Genomic DNA, 21,667 nt, shown 5'->3' with positions numbered 1-21,667 from the left:
ATCAATAAAGATGAGAGTCCAGGGGTGAAACTGGACATTCATCTTTTTTGCTGTTAAAACTTATCTCAAAACATACATATTACTTAGGCTCAAAACATACATATTACTTAGGCTCAAAACATACATATTACTTAGGCTCAAAACATACATATGCTCTCAGTTCTATGCTGTTTGAAGTCGTCACGTCACTACCCTCTACCTGCTCAATGCTGTTTTGAGCCTTAGGAGCTTTCATGGGGGTAATGAGGGCTGAAGAGCTTTCCTGGTGTGTTATGTTTAGTAAGAATTTACTGGGGGAAAATTTGGCGTACTTAGTAATAATAAATTAAATAAAATGTTGTTGATAGGTAACTTCATTAAGCACGAAGATAAAAAAGTTCTTGTAAAACCCTCCCAATATCTACATACTTGGTATACTATAAACCTAAAAACTGTCAAGCTGGGACTTCCCCCATAGCAACTTCGTCAATGAGCCTATAAATTAAATAAAATGTTGTTGATAGGTAACTTCATTAAGCACGAAGATAAAAAAGTTCTTGTAAAACCCTCCCAATATCTACATACGTGTTATACTATAAACCTAAAAACTGTCAAGCTGGGACTTCCCCCATAGCAACTTCGTCAATGAGCCCTTTGGCCGGGAATCGAACCCGCAACTTTTGCTTCTATTCAACAGTATTTAAACTAGGTGACTAGAGTTCTAATGTTACACAAAGAACCCCTCGCCTAGTGGACATCTTTCACTCAACAATACACTATTAACGCCTACCTAGTTGGCTCTTTTGTCTTTGATAGTAACAAGTGAAGTATAAACCATATCACACACATACATACCTGAACGTTTGCTTATTGTTGAATGATTTGCCACACAGTTCACACTGGTAATGCAGTCGCTCCTCGATGGGTAAATGTTTCTTGTTATGCGTAAACAGTGAGTACTTGGATAGGAACAGTTTCCGACATGTCTCACATTGGTAGGGTTGTGCGCCGTGCTTAGCAATGTTATGCGTCTCCAGTTTATCCCGACTGAAGAATCCTTCCTGACATGGTTCACAATATGCAGAGTATTCCTTACGATGTTTCTTCATATGATAGCGGAGATATTTGATGCGTTTCGCAACGTACGGGCATTGGTCACACTTGAACTCACTGTCCGTCACATGCGATGCAATGTGCTCCTCGCGTTGGGCCTTGGTCTTGAACATCTTGAGGCACACGGTACACGGGAATGTTTTCTCCTGCGTGTGATTCTTCTCGTGCCGCTTGAGCGCGCGTCGGTTCTCGAATTCTTTCTCGCAATGCTCACACTTATGAGGACCATCCAGTTTCTGTGGTGTGGACTTGCGTGATCGCTTCTTCACTTCGCCACTGCTGCCGCCAGGGGCACCGTTTTCAACTCTGAAAATAAGAGACGGGAGGACCCCGCAAAGTGTGAGGTTAGATTTCGGCATTAGTGAAGTCGGAAGGAGGTGTGTACTCAGCCTTACGAGGAGCTGGTGGAAACCCCAGACACCACGGATAATACATCAATAAACAGACGACATAACAAGCTGGGTCCGTCCCTCCGGGAATTTTTTAGCCCGTAGTTTATTCGATAATGGTTAAAGAAAAATAGTACCTATGTACCTACCTATTCTGTTTAATGTTCAGTTTATTATTATAACTCGCACTGCGTGCTTGGGAGGTTTTGTATACGGTCGCGCTGCGCGCTCCCGGGGTTGTGCATATGGTCGCACTTCGCGCTCCCATGGTTTCGCGGGGTTGAGCATAGGGTCGCGCTGCGCGCTCCCGGAGCTTCGCGGTTGTCCATGCGGTGGTTTTCTGGACAAAATTTGCACCACCACTTTCGTGTTCCTGGTAAAAAGACCTTTAATTTGATATATAGGTCGACCAGGTTTGGATAAGTCCTTCTATGGGGACAGAAATGTGTACACAGACAGACGACACCAAAGCGAATACAATAGTCCGTCCCTTATACCTTTTTATTACTATTGTAATAATAAAGGAAGGACGGACTAAAAACAGACAGACGTGTTTGATAAATACTACACGTAGAAAGTGGAAAAAAATTTAAAGTTGACACACAAGCTAAAAGGGCGAGAAGAAAGATTACAAAATGTGAAGAAATCAATTTTTGTATAAGTGTTAAGTAATATAGAACCATCTAAGTACATACTGAATTATTTTTCTTCTTTGAAAAAAGTAAAAATCCAATGGGCTGAATAAAATTCATATCCTTGGAATAGATAATCTTAATTTTATGGGAAAAGATAGATAGACTAATTTGATAGGGGGAACAAGACAAACGAGTATGAAAGTCTAGGAATGGCCGGATAGCAACCCCCCTGCTCGAGTGGGTATCAAACGAGGCTTGTATGCCGGAGGTCCCGGGTTCGATTTCCGGCGGGGTCGAAGTTTTTTCGGCTCTGTGCTTGCAGTTCGAGGTGCACTCAGCCTCGTGAGGAGAATGGAGCAGCTACTTGATTAATCGAGTAGCAACCACAGTGGCGGCATTACCAGTGTAAAAAGATAATTGAAATATGGAAATTGATTGCAAAGGACTCAAAGGAGGTATTTATAGTAATGCTGTGATATCCACTAAAGTTGAGAAAAAGCTCTGCTTTACCACAGAGAATTTGAGATTTGATTTGATAAATGGCCGGGTGTACAGTCTCATATTGACTTTATTACGAACATGTTAGTCCATTTATCTTGACGCTTTTCTGGATTTTCAATCTCATGTCGCAATCTATATCGAGGTGCACTCGGCCTCGTGAGGAGAATGGAGCAGCTACTTGATTAATCGAGTAGCAACCACAGTGGCGGCATTACCAGTGTAAAAAGATAATTGAAATATGGAAATTGATTGCAAAGGACTCAAAGGAGGTATTTATAGTAATGCTGTGATATCCACTAAAGTTGAGAAAAAGCTCTGCTTTACCACAGAGAATTTGAGATTTGATTTGATAAATGGCCGGGTGTACAGTCTCATATTGACTTTATTACGAACATGTTAGTCCATTTATCTTGACGCTTTTCTGGATTTTCAATCTCATGTCGCAATCTATATTGGATCAAATTAATTTTTGATATTTGGGATGCTGATTTGTAAACAGATAGTAAAGGGAAACCGTTTATAAAATGTAAATAAATCAGTGGTTAAGTCTCTTTTGGTTTAACACGCGGTGTTGTTTCTTGCCCCAATAATAAAGTCAACATGAGACTATAGACCCGGGTGTTAGGAAAGTTACTTACACGTTCAATCTATGCAGCTCTTTTACATATCTTTCCGTGAATTTCAGAGCCCACATGGATTCAAGGAGCAGATCAGAGATTCGTAATCCAAACTGACCGATATCGCGTTTGTAAAAGTAGGGTGAAGGGTGCTTAATTCCATACACAAAAAGCCCACTCCGAGGCTTAGGTGTAGGGGCAAAGAGACCTAAAGGATGGGTTAAGCTTATACGAATCTACGAGGGTGAAGGGCCTTTAAGGTAGGGCTAAGGGCTGTAAAAGCCTTTGTGATGGAGCGGCGACCTGATTTGATCTTCTGTGACTCCTTATACCCGGAGTCACACTTCTAGATTGAAGTTAAACAGATTTTTCTGCATGGTTGGTATCTCTGGCCGAGTGATAGTCTGAGATATTACGTACTCCTGGTTAATTCCAGGTGCACTCAGGCTCGTAAAGGCAACTGGTTATTCCAGCAAAAAAGCAAGGCTTAAGGCTTTATAACTCATAAGCAATTTTGCATGCCTACACTTTATGGAACAGAGTAGCAGCTTTCTATGATTTTAATCTCACGATACGTGTTGTCCTTGGAATTACTCCCCAAAGTCCCCCACAAAATCTATAGCGTCCAAGATGCAAATTTCATTTTCTTATAAACAATCTTTTATTAAATAAAATATAAAATCTCAGAATTATTGGAAGCATGTTTACTCTTGGGTAGAAGAGGTAGTGCCTTGGGCACTAATCTCACCCTTTGGTTAACCTGAATAGTTTTCTTTTCGATTTACACCAAGTTGGAAATTTTTGGGAAGTAAAAAGTTGTAACTACCTAGCTAAGGAGCTGGGTTAAAAAAGTAACTAAATGTGTCTTTTGAAGTTAGTCGTGGTCAAATGACGATGTTAGTTTAAAGACTCTGAAGCTCGAGTAGGTATGGTATGACTGACTGATCATCAGTGGCGAGATTTACGGACGCGATGCGACGTAAAGAAAACCTTAGTTCATCCCCAAAGGAAATGTAGCTAGAAATCTTAGAACTGACGAGAATAGACTGTCTTCAGATTGAAGTTATCATGAGTGTCAAGATAAATCAATCAATCAATCAATCAATCAATCAATCAATCAATCAATCAATCAATCAATCAATCAATCAATCAATCAATCGATCAATCAATCAATCGAATCTCAAATTCTTTGTGGTAAAACAGAGCTTTTTCACAAATTTTGTGGATTTCACAACATTACTAAGTGCCTCCTCTGCAATCAATGTCCATATTTCAATAATCTTTTTACACTGGTAATGCCGCCACTGGTCGCTACTCAATTGTCCTCACGAGGCTGAGTGCACCTCGAATTTTAAGCACAGAGCCGAAAAAAACCTCGGCCCCGCCGGGAATCGAACCCGGGGCTCCTGCGTTTCCAAAATCTTGGAAAAAAAATAAATGAAATAATGAACTAAGGTCGTGGTTATGTACCGGGTTGGGTTGGGTTCGGACTGGTTGAGATAGGATATTGTTTCTACAGTTTAGGGGCGTGGTAACCTACCACTCCCATGCCAAACTGTACAAGCAAAAAGTCCGAACCTAACCCAACCCGGTACATAACCACAACCTAAAGCCATACAACACCATTGTGATTACCCCCAGAAGGTACCGGATTTAATTTTCGAACCAGGGGAAAAAACTACCTTTGAACTTCACAGTTCAATATTTCACCTGGTTCCTTCTGATCTGAATAATCATTTATTTATGTACTTGAAATAATTTTTTAACCCATTTTCTCGCTTGTTTCAGATCAATCTACCGAGGCTAATTCAGTGAAGCAAGTTGGTTCTATCTCCCCGGATGCTACGTAAGTATTAAGTATTCTACCAACCTTAGTGGTGCAGTTGTTAACGCGTTGGATTTTGGATCTGGAGGTTGGTGGTTCGAGTCCAAGTTATGTCATAAAATTTATCTAGGTGAAACAATCGGGGAACGATGTTTGTGACAAGCATTTAAATATGCTTAACACAATTAAAATTCCCCTTTAAAATCCGCCCGGGCGGGAATCGAACCCGCGGCCTAGCGCTTACAAGGCAGACGCACTACCAACTAAGCTAACTAGGCTGGCCAAGATTTTTTCCCCCATGGAATCTTATGAGTGCCTAGAATTTTTTATGATTATGCAATAGGCTCTACATTTTCGTTTCACCTTCATTCAGTGACCTGCTTACTTCACAGATCGCAAGGGTGCTTGATTTCACAGATCAGCCTTCTCTCTCCCTGTGCGATGGTCTGCCAATCTTGTCTTACTCCGATATCTTAGAGAATTCCCTGCCAGCCTATAGTGTGTCCAGATCAATGTGACAGCAAATAGGCATTGTTGCCAAACATGTCACATGTGCAATGGTAGAGAATCTCTAAAAGGGGAAGATATATTGCCCAGTGCTTCCTCCGACAGTGAAACAAAGTCACGTAAGGCGATATCCACCTTACCTGTTCTGGAATCCAACCTCTGAACGTAGAGCTACCTCTGCATTTTAGAAGAGAGAGTTTATCAAAAATAGATCTTTACCTGAATTGCAACAATGTAAGGATTTCCTGCAATCTGATTGGTTCCTTCATTTTGGGTTGATGACTCATTGCTGTCACATTGATCTGGATGAACTATAGTTGGAGCGTAGCGCGTCTGCCTTGTAAGCGCTCGGTCGTGGGTTCGATTCCCGTCCGGGACGGATTTTATCCTGAACAGAGAAAGTTCGTTTCGGAACGGCTGGCTTTCTCTTGTTCTTCTCTCTTCGATTTCGGGACGATTAGTCCTGTATATTATCCTACTGTGGTCAAACTAAGACGACGCCTTAATCAACAGTTCCGGCAGTGGATCAGAAGATAGCCTGCCTAAAAAACAATTGAATGCTTTCATCTTAGAAGGGTTTAACCTAACCTTACTTAGGCTCAAAACATACATATTACTTAGGCTCAAAACATACATATTACTTGAGCTCAAAACGGTAGGTATTAGTGTAGCCCTCGTTCAGAGGCAAGGTCACTTGGATGTGATCATGGATAGCTCATGATCTAACAGGTTAAGTCCCAGCCGCGCGCTAGAATGATGGGAGCGGACATGGTGTCTAACCAGCGCCTTGGTTGAGAACCGCTCCGAGCAGAACTCGCAATGGTAAGGTATCTCCCCGGTATGTCCACGCTTGTGTGTGTTGAGCGCCTGCTTAGGCTCAAAACATACATATTACTTAGGCTCAAAACATACATATTACTTAGGCTCAAAACATACATATTACTTAGGCTCAAAACATATATATTACTTAGGCTCAAAACATACATAAATGAGATGTGCAGGACATTGCTTTTTAGATGAACTCATCTTTGGGGCTGTTGTCTCTACACCTATGTCTCAGAGTGGGCTTTTTGTATATCGAGTTAAGCTGGTTCCTAACTAAGCTCGAAGATGTGGGCCATCTTCAGAAGCTTTATGGTTAGGTGTTTTCAATGGGTGTCTTGCAGAGGATTGGATAACCCTAAAGCAAGTCTCCATGGTAGTAGAATACATTTGACGATGACATGAGTATCCAAATCTTCACCACACTAAATTGGCTACAACTGAGCTCAATCAGGTTCCTCAAAAAAAACTAAAAAAAAAAAAAAAAAAAAAAACTAGGAAAAACAATACGATTTGAATTAATATTATTGCTTGTAATAGTACCTAAGGTTTATTTTCTGTTCAAATATATTTACATTAAAATCGGTATGCTTATTAATGTACATTATTAGAAAAATCATATGTCTTGCTTAGAACATGCTTTTCAATAATTATCCCCTTTGAAAAAAAAAAAAAAAAAAAAAAAAAAAAAAAAAAGATTTGTTTCTTTTAAAAATGTTTTTTAAAAATTTTCCCCTTTAAAAAAAAAAAAAAAAAAAAAAAAAAAAAAAAAAACGGGGGAAATATTTCATAACCTCGTTAGCCAAAGTGGCAGTACAGACGAGTACAGTACCTACCTGCTGTGCAAGTCTACATTCATATTAACCAATAGTTAATAGTTCAGTATACTGTAGCACTCAATTCTGTCAAATATCATTAAAACGGGACAAACCACCCCCCTGGTCGTGAGTTATGATGAAAGAGATAAACCAAGTGTAAAATCGTCCAGAAACTCACTCTGTTAAAGCCATCAGGTCAATTCAGTAGGTATGGTTTAGAACAACGGTGCTCAACTTTATTGAGAGGAGCAATCCCCTAAATGAGAGAAAAATAAATCGGGCCTAGGCACAGAAATTCTTCAGGCACGTTGCAGGCCAGGCCTGAAAATAAAGCGTGGCCCTAGACTACAGTTTAAACATAGTTCAAGTTAAGAGCCCGTGTCCACTTGTCGTTCGGAAAAAATCGTGTCGTGTGGAGTGGGAACACTCATTGAAATCACATTGCCTATAGGACATTCGGAAAAAAAAGAAAAATTAAAAATTGATGAAACTCGCGACAAGTGGGAACGGACTCTTATGCTGGGGTTTACCAAATCTGGATTGAGATGAAACGAGGATTTCCCTATACTTAATATCCAGGTCAACCTCGGATTGAACTCAATCCTGAGACAATCCACTGTGGTAAAACTCGACCTTGTCGATTTCTAATGCATACTCTATGTAGGTGTAGGTATTAGTGTGGCCCTCGTTCAGAGGCAAGGTCACTTGGATGTAATCATGGATAGCTCATGATCCAAAAGGTTAAGTCCCAGCCGCGCGCTAGAATGATGGGAGCGGACATGGTGTCTAACCAGCGCCTTGGTTGAGAACCGCTCCGAGCAGAACTCGCAATGGTAAGGTATCTCCCCCGTATGTCCACGCTTGTGTGTATTAAGCGCCTGTTTCTGTGTGAAGCCCTTCCCGCATATCTCACACACGTACGGCCGCTGTCCGGTATGGATGCGGATGTGTTCCGTCAATGCGTCGCCGCGCCGGAAACCTTTGCCGCAGTACGAACACACGGCCGGACGCTCGTTGGTGTGTGTCCGCATGTGAAGCCGCAGGTGATTCTTGGTACTCAACTTGCGGTGGCAAACTTCACACTCGAACTTGATGCCCAGGTGAGTGGTGTTCTTGTGATATCTGTGAACATGACACAAAATCCGGATCGTCTAACTAAACACTAAATGTTTGCATTGTTGACAATAAAATGGTTTTTGTCACGTCAATAGGTGAAATTTTATCGATACCCCTGGTGTGAACATAGAGATCAGTGGTGATCTATTGAAATCGAAAAGGGGAAGCAGTTTTGAGCCTCAAATTCTATCGTCCCTAAAACGAAGAGAGAAGGAAGACAGGATAGGAAAAAGCCAGCCGTTCCGAGAACGAACCTCATCTGTTTAGGATAAAATCCACCCGGGGTGGTAATCGAACCCATGACCTAACGGTTACAAGGCAGACGCTCCACCCTCCAACCCAACTAGACTGGAAACGGAAACCGTTTTCTTGATAAGTCGTTGCAAGCCAGTTAAGATTCAGTATTTTGAAATCGCGGTGGTAATGTTTCAAACTGACGGCTTATTATTTTACATTGGTTCTTTATTAAATACTATCCCAAACTTGGTTTTCAGTGGAATTTACTCTATTGCATTTTATTAAAATGAAAGGAGATAGCAGTCGTATGAAAAGGAAGGTGTTTTCGATTGTTATCATCAGTTTCCTACAAGGTAAGATTGATATTCGTATTTTTGAAAAGAGTACAATCCTACACAAAGGATGTACGGGTCAAAGATACCCAAGCCTTATTCATTTCCTAGCCTTGCTCTGGACGCTCAAGGACATGGAATCGTTAGAAGACAGCAAGGTACTATACCTAAAGAACAGCCGAAAGTGTCAGCCACTCACTATCAGGTATTAGGTAGACCTGATCAGGTGTACCTGTCAGTTCTACCTGATTTGTGCATATGGTCGCACTTCGCGCTCCCATGGTTTCGCGGGGTTGAGCATAGGGTCGCGCTGCGCGCTCCCGGAGCTTCGCGGTTGTGCATGCGGTGGTTTTCTGGACAAAATTTGCACCACACCACTTTTGTGTTCCTGGTAAAAAGACCTTTAATTTGATATATAGGTCGACCAGGTTTGGATAAGTCCTTTTATGGGAACAGAAATGTGTACACAGACAGACAAACGACACCAAAGCGAATACAATAGTCCGTCCCTTATACCTTTTTATTACTATTGTAATAATAAAGGGAGGACAGACTAAAAACAGACAGACGTGTTTGATAAATACTACACGTAGAAAGTGGAAAAAAAAATTTAAAGTTGACACACAAGCTAAAAGGGCGAGAAGAAAGATTACAAAATGTGAAAAATCAATTTTTGTACAAGTGTTAAGTAATATACATAGAACCATCTAAGTATACATACTGAATTATTTTTCTTCTTTGAAAAAAGTAAAATCCAATGGGCTGAATAAAATTCATATCCTTGGAATAGATAATCTTAATTTTTTGGGAAAAGATAGAAGATAGATAGACCAATTTGATAGGGGGAACAAGACAAACGAGTATGAAAGTCTAGGAATGGCCGGATAGCAACCCCCCTGCTCGAGTGGGTATCAAACGGGGCTTGTATGCCGGAGGTCCCGGGTTCGATGTTATTTCGGCTCTGTGCTTGCAGTTCGAGGTGCACTCAGCCTCGTGAGGAGAATGGAGTAGCTACTTGATTAATCGAGTAGCAACCACAGTGGCGGCATTACCAGTGTAAAAAGATAATTGAAATATGGAAATTGATTGCAAAGGACTCAAAGGAGGTATTTATAGTAATGCTGTGATATCCACTAAAGTTGAGAAAAAGCTCTGCTTTACCACAGAGAATTTGAGATTTGATTTGATAAATGGCCGGGTGTACAGTCTCATATTGACTTTATTACGAACATGTTAGTCCATTTATCTTGACGCTTTTCTGGATTTTCAATCTCATGTCGCAATCTATATTGGATCAAATTAATTTTTGATATTTGGGATGCTGATTTGTAAACAGATAGTAAAGGGAAACCGTTTATAAAATGTAAATAAATCAGTGGTTAAGTCTCTTTTGGTTTAACACGCGGTGTTGTTTCTTGCCCCAATAATAAAGTCAACATGAGACTATAGACCCGGGTGTTAGGAAAGTTACTTACACGTTCAATCTATGCAGCTCTTTTACATATCTTTCCGTGAATTTCAGAGCCCACATGGATTCAAGGAGCAGATCAGAGATTCGTAATCCAAACTGACCGATATCGCGTTTGTAAAAGTAGGGTGAAGGGTGCTTAATTCCATACACAAAAAGCCCACTCCGAGGCTTAGGTGTAGGGGCAAAGAGACCTAAAGGATGGGTTAAGCTTATACGAATCTACGAGGGTGAAGGGCCTTTAAGGTAGGGCTAAGGGCTGTAAAAGCCTTTGTGATGGAGCGGCGACCTGATTTGATCTTCTGTGACTCCTTATACCCGGAGTCACACTTCTAGATTGAAGTTAAACAGATTTTTCTGCATGGTTGGTATCTCTGGCCGAGTGATAGTCTGAGATATTACGTACTCCTGGTTAAAAGGTTTCTTTGTTGTAGAAGGTACGTCAATAGGTTTTACCTTAAGGTTTCTTTGTTGTAGAAGGTACGTCAATAGGTTTTACCTTAAGGTTTCTTTGTTGTAGAAGGAACGTCAATAGGTTTTACCTTAAGGTTTCTTTGTTGTAGAAGGTACGTCAATAGGTTTTACCTTAAGGTTTCTTTGTTGTAGAAGGTACGTCAATAGGTTTTACCTTAAGGTTTCTTTGTTGTAGAAGGTACGTCAATAGGTTTTACCTTAAGGTTTCTTTGTTGTAGAAGGTACGTCAATAGGTTTTACCTTAAGGTTTCTTTGTTGTAGAAGGTACGTCAATAGGTTTTACCTTAAGGTTTCTTTGTTGTAGAAGGTACGTCAATAGGTTTTACCTTAAGGTTTCTTTGTTGTAGAAGGTACGTCAATAGGTTTTACCTTAAGGTTTCTTTGTTGTAGAAGGTACGTCAATAGGTTTTACCTTAAGGTTTCTTTGTTGTAGAAGGTACGTCAATAGGTTTTACCTTAAGGTTTCTTTGTTGTAGAAGGAACGTCAATAGGTTTTACCTTAAGGTTTCTTTGTTGTAGAAGGTACGTCAATAGGTTTTACCTTAAGGTTTCTTTGTTGTAGAAGGTACGTCAATAGGTTTTACCTTAAGGTTTCTTTGTTGTAGAAGGTACGTCAATAGGTTTTACCTTAAGGTTTCTTTGTTGTAGAAGGTACGTCAATAGGTTTTACCTTAAGGTTTCTTTGTTGTAGAAGGTACGTCAATAGGTTTTACCTTAAGGTTTCTTTGTTGTAGAAGGTACGTCAATAGGTTTTACCTTAAGGTTTCTTTGTTGTAGAAGGTACGTCAATAGGTTTTACCTTAAGGTTTCTTTGTTGTAGAAGGTACGTCAATAGGTTTTACCTTAAGGTTTCTTTGTTGTAGAAGGTACGTCAATAGGTTTTACCTTAAGGTTTCTTTGTTGTAGAAGGAACGTCAATAGGTTTTACCTTAAGGTTTCTTTGTTGTAGAAGGTACGTCAATAGGTTTTACCTTAAGGTTTCTTTGTTGTAGAAGGTACGTCAATAGGTTTTACCTTAAGGTTTCTTTGTTGTAGAAGGTACGTCAATAGGTTTTACCTTAAGGTTTCTTTGTTGTAGAAGGTACGTCAATAGGTTTTACCTTAAGGTTTCTTTGTTGTAGAAGGTACGTCAATAGGTTTTACCTTAAGGTTTCTTTGTTGTAGAAGGTACGTCAATAGGTTTTACCTTAAGGTTTCTTTGTTGTAGAAGGTACGTCAATAGGTTTTACCTTAAGGTTTCTTTGTTGTAGAAGGAACGTCAATAGGTTTTACCTTAAGGTTTCTTTGTTGTAGAAGGAACGTCAATAGGTTTTACCTTAAGGTTTCTTTGTTGTAGAAGGAACGTCAATAGGTTTTACCTTAAGGTTTCTTTGTTGTAGAAGGAACGTCAATAGGTTTTACCTTAAGGTTTCTTTGTTGTAGAAGGAACGTCAATAGGTTTTACCTTAAGGTTTCTTTGTTGTAGAAGGAACGTCAATAGGTTTTACCTTAAGGTTTCTTTGTTGTAGAAGGAACGTCAATAGGTTTTACCTTAAGGTTTCTTTGTTGTAGAAGGAACGTCAATAGGTTTTACCTTAAGGTTTCTTTGTTGTAGAAGGAACGCCAATAGGTTTTACCTTAAGGTTTCTTTGTTGTAGAAGGTACGTCAATAAGTTTTACCTTAAGGTTTCTTTGTTGTAGAAGGACCGTCCGCACTCTTCGCACTGGTACTGAGATCTTTGTTCCAATGGAAGATGTTTCTTATTGTGACAAGTCAGAGAATTTCTGGACGTGAAGATTTTCTTGCAACTTTCACATTCGAACGGTGGAGCGTTGTGCTTCTGAATGTTGTGGGTTTCATATTTGGCTTTCCTAAAGAATCCTTCCTGGCACAGATCACAGTACGCGGTGTATTCATTCCTGTGCTTCTTCATATGTGCTTGCAAGTAGGCTAGCTTCTTCGCCACATGATCACATTGATTGCACTTGTATTCCCCCTCGACAACATGGCTCAGTGTATGTCGGTCCTTCTCAGTCAACGTGTGAAACTCTGCCAGGCAGATGGAACATGCGTATCGCTTGCTTAGTGTATGCGATTTCATGTGAATTTTCAGACCTGACTTGGAGCCGCATCGCTTGCTGCATACATTGCAAGCAAGACTGCCGTCTTGTTCCACTTCCCGACACTTTTTCGCTCGTGGAAGCGTCTTTTCGTGTCCTCTTTTCTTTCTGGAAGCATAAAATCGAAACGACACCTGATGTAGTGAGGGCTTCTTGTACGGACACATGACACATGGGATTACGAGTCACAAGTGATAGATACTCTTTCTTTACTTCGTATTTGAATGATGGTCTTACAAAGCTCAACTTTAAACGATAAGAATTATTAAGCTTAAACATAACTTCCACTCAAGTGTCCATTATTTATTATTACTAAGGGTTTTAGTTTAAAAAATATTTAACTCAATTAAAACCTAAAACGCTTGCTTAGTGTATGCGATTTCATGTGAATTTTCAGACCTGACTTGGAGCCGCATCGCTTGCTGCATACATTGCAAGCAAGACTGCTGTCTTGTTCCACTTCCCGACACTTTTTCGCTCGTGGAAGTGTCTTTTCGTGTCCTCTTTTCTTTCTGGAAGCATAAAATCGAAACGACACCTGATGTAGTGAGGGCTTCTTGTACTATCGGACACATGACACATGGGATTACGAGTCCCAAGTGATAGATACTCTTTACTTCGTGTTCAAATGATGGTCTTACATAGCTCAACTTTAAACGATAAGAATTATTCAGCTTAAAGATAACTTCCACTCAAGTGTCCATTATTTATTATTATTAAGGGTTTTAGTTTAAAAAATTCACTAGTGGGGGATTTCATTTTACAGTTTACAAATGAGTGAAAACACACTAATAATAATTGTTGAAAACACACTAATAATAATAATAATAATAATTGCTTATTTTATTTGGTAGCGATAAAACCACCCGCGATTTTTTAATTTATTTATTTGACGGGTCATACAACCCAGTAATACAAAATTACAAGATTGAAAAAAAAAAAATAAATTAAGGAGCTCGGTAGTGCTCCGCACCGCCAAGTCATGCTGCTAAGGATGTAAAGAAGACACTATCTACATACATACATACTGTCAAGAGAAAACTCAAATTGTGTTTCGTTAAACTCAAGAACATGGGCATAGGTTTATTTCCAGTATACCACAAACATATTACCTAAGTACAAAATATACATATGAACCTAAAATTTCACTATACCTATTCAATGACTTTTTTAGAGCAATTAAAAGATTTCCAATTAGGTAGTTTTATTGTGTGGTAGTTCGCGGGACATCCTACATCTTGTACGTTTTATTATTAGTATTATTTAATCAATTTGTGCACACAAGATTGAAAAAAAATCAAATAATAATAATAATAATAATAATAGGTAATAATAATAATGTTTCATTGCTTATTTTATTTGGTAGCGATAAAACCACCCGGGATTTTTTAAATTAAGGAGCTCGGTAGTGCTCCGCACCGCCAAGTCATGCTGCTGAGGATGTAAAGAAGAAGCTATCTACATACTGTCAAGAGAAAACTCAAATCGTGTTTTGTTCAACTCAAGAACATGGGCATAGGTTTATTTCCAGTATACCACAAACATATTACCTAAGTACAAAATATACATACGTGTGTACATACTACACAACTATTTACAAAAATGTTACAAGTTACATTTAACTAGGGTTTGTTGTACATGAATGTTAAAAGAGAAAAGAAATGAAACAGACCAATCATGTTGCTAAAAAAAAGAAAAGTTTTTAATGGCCGGCTTCACAAAGTGAGTTTAAACTCGATTTAAGTTTAACTTTTGGAGTAAGCAATCTGATTGGTTGATTACAAAAAATTTCCAAAATTTTCAGCCAATCAGATTTTTAAACTTTTGGCGTGGACCCGGCCATAGGTCGGTATATTTTCCTTCGCGATTTTCGCGATATGAAAAGTAATAAAGTAGGAGGTAGGTACACCAAATTGATATTTCTGATTCTGATGGCTGCTAGAAACAATATTTTAAATGTATGTAAAATAATAATAAAATTTGCAACATCCTTGGACATTTTTTTTTTTTTTCTAAGTACCTACCTACTATAAGTAATAGATATTGAAAGTTGTTGTTGCTGTTAGAAACCCCTTGAAAATACGAGGGTTGAAAACCGTGTTTAAGTTATTGGCTTTTAATATTTTCTAATCTAAATCCTATACAGAAAACAACCTTCTTCTCTGAACTCCACTCTTTCTAAAAAAAAAATGGAGGCTTTTAGATTAGGAATAAGGAGAAATTGGATAATAAAACTCAAATAATATTAAGAAAATCATTTTCCATTTCCGTAAACAAGGGAGCGCAAAGCGCGACCACATGCACACCCCACGAAGCCCCCGGGAGCGCGCAGCTCGATCGTATACAAGGCAGCGCGAAGCGCGACCGCATGCATTAGAAAAAAGGAGTGAGATCTCCCACAAAAACAAATGTGAAAAAAAGGCCAAGTTCCTATCCAAAAATGTCGTCCTATAAAAGTGGTGAGATCAGAAAATTAAGGCCAAGTCTGCATTCCCAGTTTTTCGTGTCTGCTGAAAATGCTGAATCTCAATTCCTTCAACCTTCTCTCAATTTCAACTTAGCTATGTTTATCCTACTCAAATAAATAAATAACTGAACGTGAAACCCCTAAGGAAAAACATAGCCAAGTTGAAACTGAGAGAAGGTTGAAGGAATTGAGATTCACCATTTTCAGCAGACACGAAAAACTTGGAATGCAGACTTCTATTCCAATAACAAAACACGGCTGTGTCTGCTGAAAATGCTGAATCTCAATTCCTTCAACCTTCTTTCAATTTCAACTTAGCTATGTTTTCCTACTCAAATAAATAAATAACTGAACGTGAAACCCCTAAGGAAAAACATAGCCAAGTTGAAATCGAGAGAAGGTTGAAGGAATTGAGATTCAGCATTTTCAGCAGACACGAAAAACTTGGAATGCAGACTTCTATTCCAATAACAAAACACGGCTTTTCTTCTCACAATGTTTAAATCAACTTAAAAAAATAAATAAAATAATATCACAACACTTCAAGATACAAATGACATAGATCAATAGAAAAAAGAGGAGAAAAAATAATAATACCTACTTAAAATAAATAAAATAATATCACAACACTTCAAGATACAAATGACATAGATCAATAGAAAAAAGAGAAGAAAAAATAATAATACCTACTCAAAGGTGGTAAATATTTCTTCTTGATTGTGTGATAGGAAACATATTTCTATTTCAACTACAAAGGAACAAGATGGGATGTTTTAATGATTGATTTCTCTTTGATAACAATAAAAAAAACAAAAGGCTTTGACTACCAAGAATCAAGATGTTGATGTTGAGTCAAGGTGTATGTATAGTGAAATGTTATGATTGTAAAACCAAATCATTTAATATCATAAAGATAAGTAAGTTCCTATATTGGTTATTGGTTCAATAATTATTTATTCTTTATCTTAGTTTAGGAGGAATTACGCCTGGATGATGTGTCTTGTAATGTAAAGTATAGGATGATCTTTGTCTGAACTTCTGTGGACACAAGTGACAAGTATGTGACGTTTCACCAGTATGACACGACATATGGACTTTCAAGTAAGCTGCTGTAGAATAAGATCTGCCACAAATCTCGCAACAATGAGGTTTTAGACCAGTGTGAGTATTCATGTGATTTGCCAATGATCTCTTATCAATTAGCATTTTACCACATATAGTACAAACAGGTTTCTTCCCTTGATGTTCTCTTTGATGATGTTCTGTTAATGCACCTTTACGAACATAAGATTTGCCACAAACATCACAAATAAATTCCCTCTTTAATATTGCTGTTCTTTTTTCAAGTTCAGATTTTAGATGAACATTTTGGATGTGATTCGTTAAATTTGGTTTGTGACAGTATGTCTTTCGACAGTAATAACATTGATAATTTTTCCCAATTTTATGAACAGCCAGATGTGACCGCAGTAGTTCTTTCTTTGTAAATATTCTTGAACAAAATTCACAGGATAAATTGGCCGGTTTTGATAAGTGTTTGTCTCTAAGGTGATAATAAAATCTACACTTTGTTCGTTGTTGAGATCCACAAAAGTCACACTGATAAAGTTTTTCATGCATATGACTAGAGATGATATGTTCCTGTATTTTAGCTTTGGAGTCAAAAGTTCTGTTACAATAGTGACATACACATTTCGTTTTATGCCTTGACAACTTGATCTTCATTCCGTGTTTTCCTCGTAAATGACGAAATAAGACCTTTTTATTTTCAAAACTTTCATTACAAAGCGAGCATTCATACAACTTTCCTCGATTTTTACATTCCAAGTAATGAATGTAAGTTTGAGTAATACTTCCTGATAGAAGTCCACATGAACGGCATCGCTCCTCGTCCCAAACATCTGATGAAAAAGATGCTAATAAATCTTTAGATTTGATCCTATAGACGGTGTTTTCTACTTTTAAATCACCTATGATTTGTTTATTCTCGGATCTGAAAGAGAAAACGAAAAGAAATAATCCGTTACTGAACAATACGACCTCATCAGATACAGAACACTAATACGAGATAGCATGATATAAGATGTATAACTTAGTATAAATCAATAGGTAATACAATTTCATTAAAACATTAAATATAGCACGCAATGTGCTTTTTGAGTGCTGGCTCCTTAAACTTTACACTTTAGTAGAATAGATCAGTTGCGCTTACTTGGGTGATGTTTCAAAGTCATACAGCAGGAAAAATGAGGACCAACGGAATTTTTCTTTTTCTTCTACGACTTCTAGATACCGAGATGAATCGATTTAATACCGGTAAATCGTGAAGTTTGACGTCACGGCATACGCTCCCGTAGGCGATGACGTCAATATTCATGACTCCCGCTTCGTTTGTTTGTGCGCAAGCGTTTCTGCGCATTTTGACGTGAAATCTGACGTCACAACTCTTTGAACTTTTTCATTAGAACGCCAATTAAAAATTGAATTTTCGACCTTTTAAATTTACTTTTTCGGAGTTTTGCCCTCAGATTTGGATTTTTCACAACTTTTTACGTAGGAATCGACCTTTTATTAATAATATTTTCCCAATTGCAACTCCTCCATTTATGGGTTTTAGAGAACTTTTTTAACAAGTTTAAAAACACTTATAGGTACATACCTATTAACTAGTTTCAAGAGCTTATTTTTTCATCTGTACTATCTGCTGGAGTTGGCTCTTCTTGTAAGCCAATGATTATTTGTTACATCTGCAGTGTCATCTGCTGTCAGGTTTGTTTTAATGATTGATTTCTCTTTGATAACAATAAAAAAAACAAAAGGCTTTGACTACCAAGAATCAAGATGTTGATGTTGAGTCAAGGTGTATGTATAGTGAAATGTTATGATTGTAAAACCAAATCATTTAATATCATAAAGATAAGTAAGTTCCTATATTGGTTATTGGTTCAATAATTATTTATTCTTTATCTTAGTTTAGGAGGAATTACGCCTGGATGATGTGTCTTGTAATGTAAAGTATAGGATGATCTTTGTCTGAACTTCTGTGGACACAAGTGACAAGTATGTGACGTTTCACCAGTATGACACGACATATGGACTTTCAAGTAAGCTGCTGTAGAATAAGATCTGCCACAAATCTCGCAACAATGAGGTTTTAGACCAGTGTGAGTATTCATGTGATTTGCCAATGATCTCTTATCAATTAGCATTTTACCACATATAGTACAAACAGGTTTCTTCCCTTGATGTTCTCTTTGATGATGTTCTGTTAATGCACCTTTACGAACATAAGATTTGCCACAAACATCACAAATAAATTCCCTCTTTAATATTGCTGTTCTTTTTTCAAGTTCAGATTTTAGATGAACATTTTGGATGTGATTCGTTAAATTTGGTTTGTGACAGTATGTCTTTCGACAGTAATAACATTGATAATTTTTCCCAATTTTATGAACAGCCAGATGTGACCGCAGTAGTTCTTTCTTTGTAAATATTCTTGAACAAAATTCACAGGATAAATTGGCCGGTTTTGATAAGTGTTTGTCTCTAAGGTGATAATAAAATCTACACTTTGTTCGTTGTTGAGATCCACAAAAGTCACACTGATAAAGTTTTTCATGCATATGACTAGAGATGATATGTTCCTGTATTTTAGCTTTGGAGTCAAAAGTTCTGTTACAATAGTGACATACACATTTCGTTTTATGCCTTGACAACTTGATCTTCATTCCGTGTTTTCCTCGTAAATGACGAAATAAGACCTTTTTATTTTCAAAACTTTCATTACAAAGCGAGCATTCATACAACTTTCCTCGATTTTTACATTCCAAGTAATGAATGTAAGTTTGAGTAATACTTCCTGATAGAAGTCCACATGAACGGCATCGCTCCTCGTCCCAAACATCTGATGAAAAAGATGCTAATAAATCTTTAGATTTGATCCTATAGACGGTGTTTTCTACTTTTAAATCACCTATGATTTGTTTATTCTCGGATCTGAAAGAGAAAACGAAAAGAAATAATCCGTTACTGAACAATACGACCTCATCAGATACAGAACACTAATACGAGATAGCATGATATAAGATGTATAACTTAGTATAAATCAATAGGTAATACAATTTCATTAAAACATTAAATATAGCACGCAATGTGCTTTTTGAGTGCTGGCTCCTTAAACTTTACACTTTAGTAGAATAGATCAGTTGCGCTTACTTGGGTGATGTTTCAAAGTCATACAGCAGGAAAAATGAGGACCAACGGAATTTTTCTTTTTCTTCTACGACTTCTAGATACCGAGATGAATCGATTTAATACCGGTAAATCGTGAAGTTTGACGTCACGGCATACGCTCCCGTAGGCGATGACGTCAATATTCATGACTCCCGCTTCGTTTGTTTGTGCGCAAGCGTTTCTGCGCATTTTGACGTGAAATCTGACGTCACAACTCTTTGAACTTTTTCATTAGAACGCCAATTAAAAATTGAATTTTCGACCTTTTAAATTTACTTTTTCGGAGTTTTGCCCTCAGATTTGGATTTTTCACAACTTTTTACGTAGGAATCGACCTTTTATTAATAATATTTTCCCAATTGCAACTCCTCCATTTATGGGTTTTAGAGAACTTTTTTAACAAGTTTAAAAACACTTATAGGTACATACCTATTAACTAGTTTCAAGAGCTTATTTTTTCATCTGTACTATCTGCTGGAGTTGGCTCTTCTTGTAAGCCAATGATTATTTGTTACATCTGCAGTGTCATCTGCTGTCAGGTTTGTTTTAATGATTGATTTCTCTTTGATAACAATAAAAAAAACAAAAGGCTTTGACTACCAAGAATCAAGATGTTGATGTTGAGTCAAGGTGTATGTATAGTGAAATGTTATGATTGTAAAACCAAATCATTTAATATCATAAAGATAAGTAAGTTCCTATATTGGTTATTGGTTCAATAATTATTTATTCTTTATCTTAGTTTAGGAGGAATTACGCCTGGATGATGTGTCTTGTAATGTAAAGTATAGGATGATCTTTGTCTGAACTTCTGTGGACACAAGTGACAAGTATGTGACGTTTCACCAGTATGACACGACATATGGACTTTCAAGTAAGCTGCTGTAGAATAAGATCTGCCACAAATCTCGCAACAATGAGGTTTTAGACCAGTGTGAGTATTCATGTGATTTGCCAATGATCTCTTATCAATTAGCATTTTACCACATATAGTACAAACAGGTTTCTTCCCTTGATGTTCTCTTTGATGATGTTCTGTTAATGCACCTTTACGAACATAAGATTTGCCACAAACATCACAAATAAATTCCCTCTTTAATATTGCTGTTCTTTTTTCAAGTTCAGATTTTAGATGAACATTTTGGATGTGATTCGTTAAATTTGGTTTGTGACAGTATGTCTTTCGACAGTAATAACATTGATAATTTTTCCCAATTTTATGAACAGCCAGATGTGACCGCAGTAGTTCTTTCTTTGTAAATATTCTTGAACAAAATTCACAGGATAAATTGGCCGGTTTTGATAAGTGTTTGTCTCTAAGGTGATAATAAAATCTACACTTTGTTCGTTGTTGAGATCCACAAAAGTCACACTGATAAAGTTTTTCATGCATATGACTAGAGATGATATGTTCCTGTATTTTAGCTTTGGAGTCAAAAGTTCTGTTACAATAGTGACATACACATTTCGTTTTATGCCTTGACAACTTGATCTTCATTCCGTGTTTTCCTCGTAAATGACGAAATAAGACCTTTTTATTTTCAAAACTTTCATTACAAAGCGAGCATTCATACAACTTTCCTCGATTTTTACATTCCAAGTAATGAATGTAAGTTTGAGTAATACTTCCTGATAGAAGTCCACATGAACGGCATCGCTCCTCGTCCCAAACATCTGATGAAAAAGATGCTAATAAATCTTTAGATTTGATCCTATAGACGGTGTTTTCTACTTTTAAATCACCTATGATTTGTTTATTCTCGGATCTGAAAGAGAAAACGAAAAGAAATAATCCGTTACTGAACAATACGACCTCATCAGATACAGAACACTAATACGAGATAGCATGATATAAGATGTATAACTTAGTATAAATCAATAGGTAATACAATTTCATTAAAACATTAAATATAGCACGCAATGTGCTTTTTGAGTGCTGGCTCCTTAAACTTTACACTTTAGTAGAATAGATCAGTTGCGCTTACTTGGGTGATGTTTCAAAGTCATACAGCAGGAAAAATGAGGACCAACGGA

At 37.6% G+C, this 21,667-nt stretch overlaps 4 protein-coding genes across 4 annotated transcripts in view; 1 reads left to right on the top strand and 3 right to left on the bottom strand.

Annotated features, from left to right (window-relative positions):
• Positions 1-6,214, top strand: part of LOC103515365 — a 16,579-nt gene extending 10,365 nt beyond the window's left edge. The window contains exon 6 of the mRNA XM_008480306.3: positions 6,050-6,214. Within this exon, the coding sequence (XP_008478528.1) occupies positions 6,050-6,059 (10 nt within the window). The 3' untranslated portion in view covers positions 6,060-6,214. The remainder of the gene's footprint in view (positions 1-6,049) is intronic.
• Positions 555-1,764, bottom strand: LOC108253166 (zinc finger protein 782-like). The gene has a single exon (XM_017446636.2). The coding sequence runs from the start codon at positions 1,449-1,451 to the stop codon at positions 819-821; it is 633 nt and encodes a 210-aa protein (XP_017302125.1). The 5' UTR covers positions 1,452-1,764; the 3' UTR covers positions 555-818.
• Positions 6,215-7,832: 1,618 nt separating the features above from the next.
• Positions 7,833-13,100, bottom strand: LOC103515364 (zinc finger protein 239-like). Its single transcript, XM_017446634.2, has 3 exons — positions 12,493-13,100; positions 8,436-8,466; positions 7,833-8,357 (listed from the first exon to the last, which is right to left on the bottom strand). Exons 1-3 carry the CDS (start codon positions 13,098-13,100, stop codon positions 7,908-7,910), a joined length of 1,089 nt encoding a protein of 362 aa, XP_017302123.2. The 3' UTR covers positions 7,833-7,907.
• Positions 13,101-18,508: 5,408 nt separating this feature from the next.
• On the bottom strand, positions 18,509-21,464 carry LOC108253164 (zinc finger protein OZF-like; the record flags this gene model as incomplete). Its single annotated transcript, XM_017446633.2, has 2 exons — positions 18,509-19,396; positions 20,063-21,464. A coding segment is annotated over one exon (1,098 nt), but the record flags the coding sequence as incomplete, so codon positions are not given.
• Positions 21,465-21,667: the final 203 nt, after the last annotated feature.

The sequence above is a fragment of the Diaphorina citri genome, unplaced genomic scaffold (genome assembly GCF_000475195.1).
Source record: "Diaphorina citri unplaced genomic scaffold, Diaci psyllid genome assembly version 1.1 scaffold1326, whole genome shotgun sequence".
NCBI classification, from domain to species: Eukaryota; Metazoa; Arthropoda; class Insecta; order Hemiptera; family Psyllidae; genus Diaphorina; species Diaphorina citri.
Note: the sequence above shows the minus strand (reverse complement) of the source record. Positions and strands in the feature narration are given on the sequence as shown.

Coding starts and splice junctions, on each gene's coding strand:
- LOC103515364 (XM_017446634.2), bottom strand. CDS start 13,100: ATGTGTCCGTACAAGAAGCCCTCACTACATCAGGTGTCGTTTCGATTT. Junction 8,467..12,492: donor TACAACAAAGAAACCTTAAG/GTAAAACTTATT, acceptor CGATTTCAATAG/ATCACCACTGATCTCTATGT. Junction 8,358..8,435: donor TCTCTATGTTCACACCAGGG/GTATCGATAAAA, acceptor GTGTTTAGTTAG/ACGATCCGGATTTTGTGTCA.
- LOC108253166 (XM_017446636.2), bottom strand. CDS start 1,451: ATGCCGAAATCTAACCTCACACTTTGCGGGGTCCTCCCGTCTCTTATT.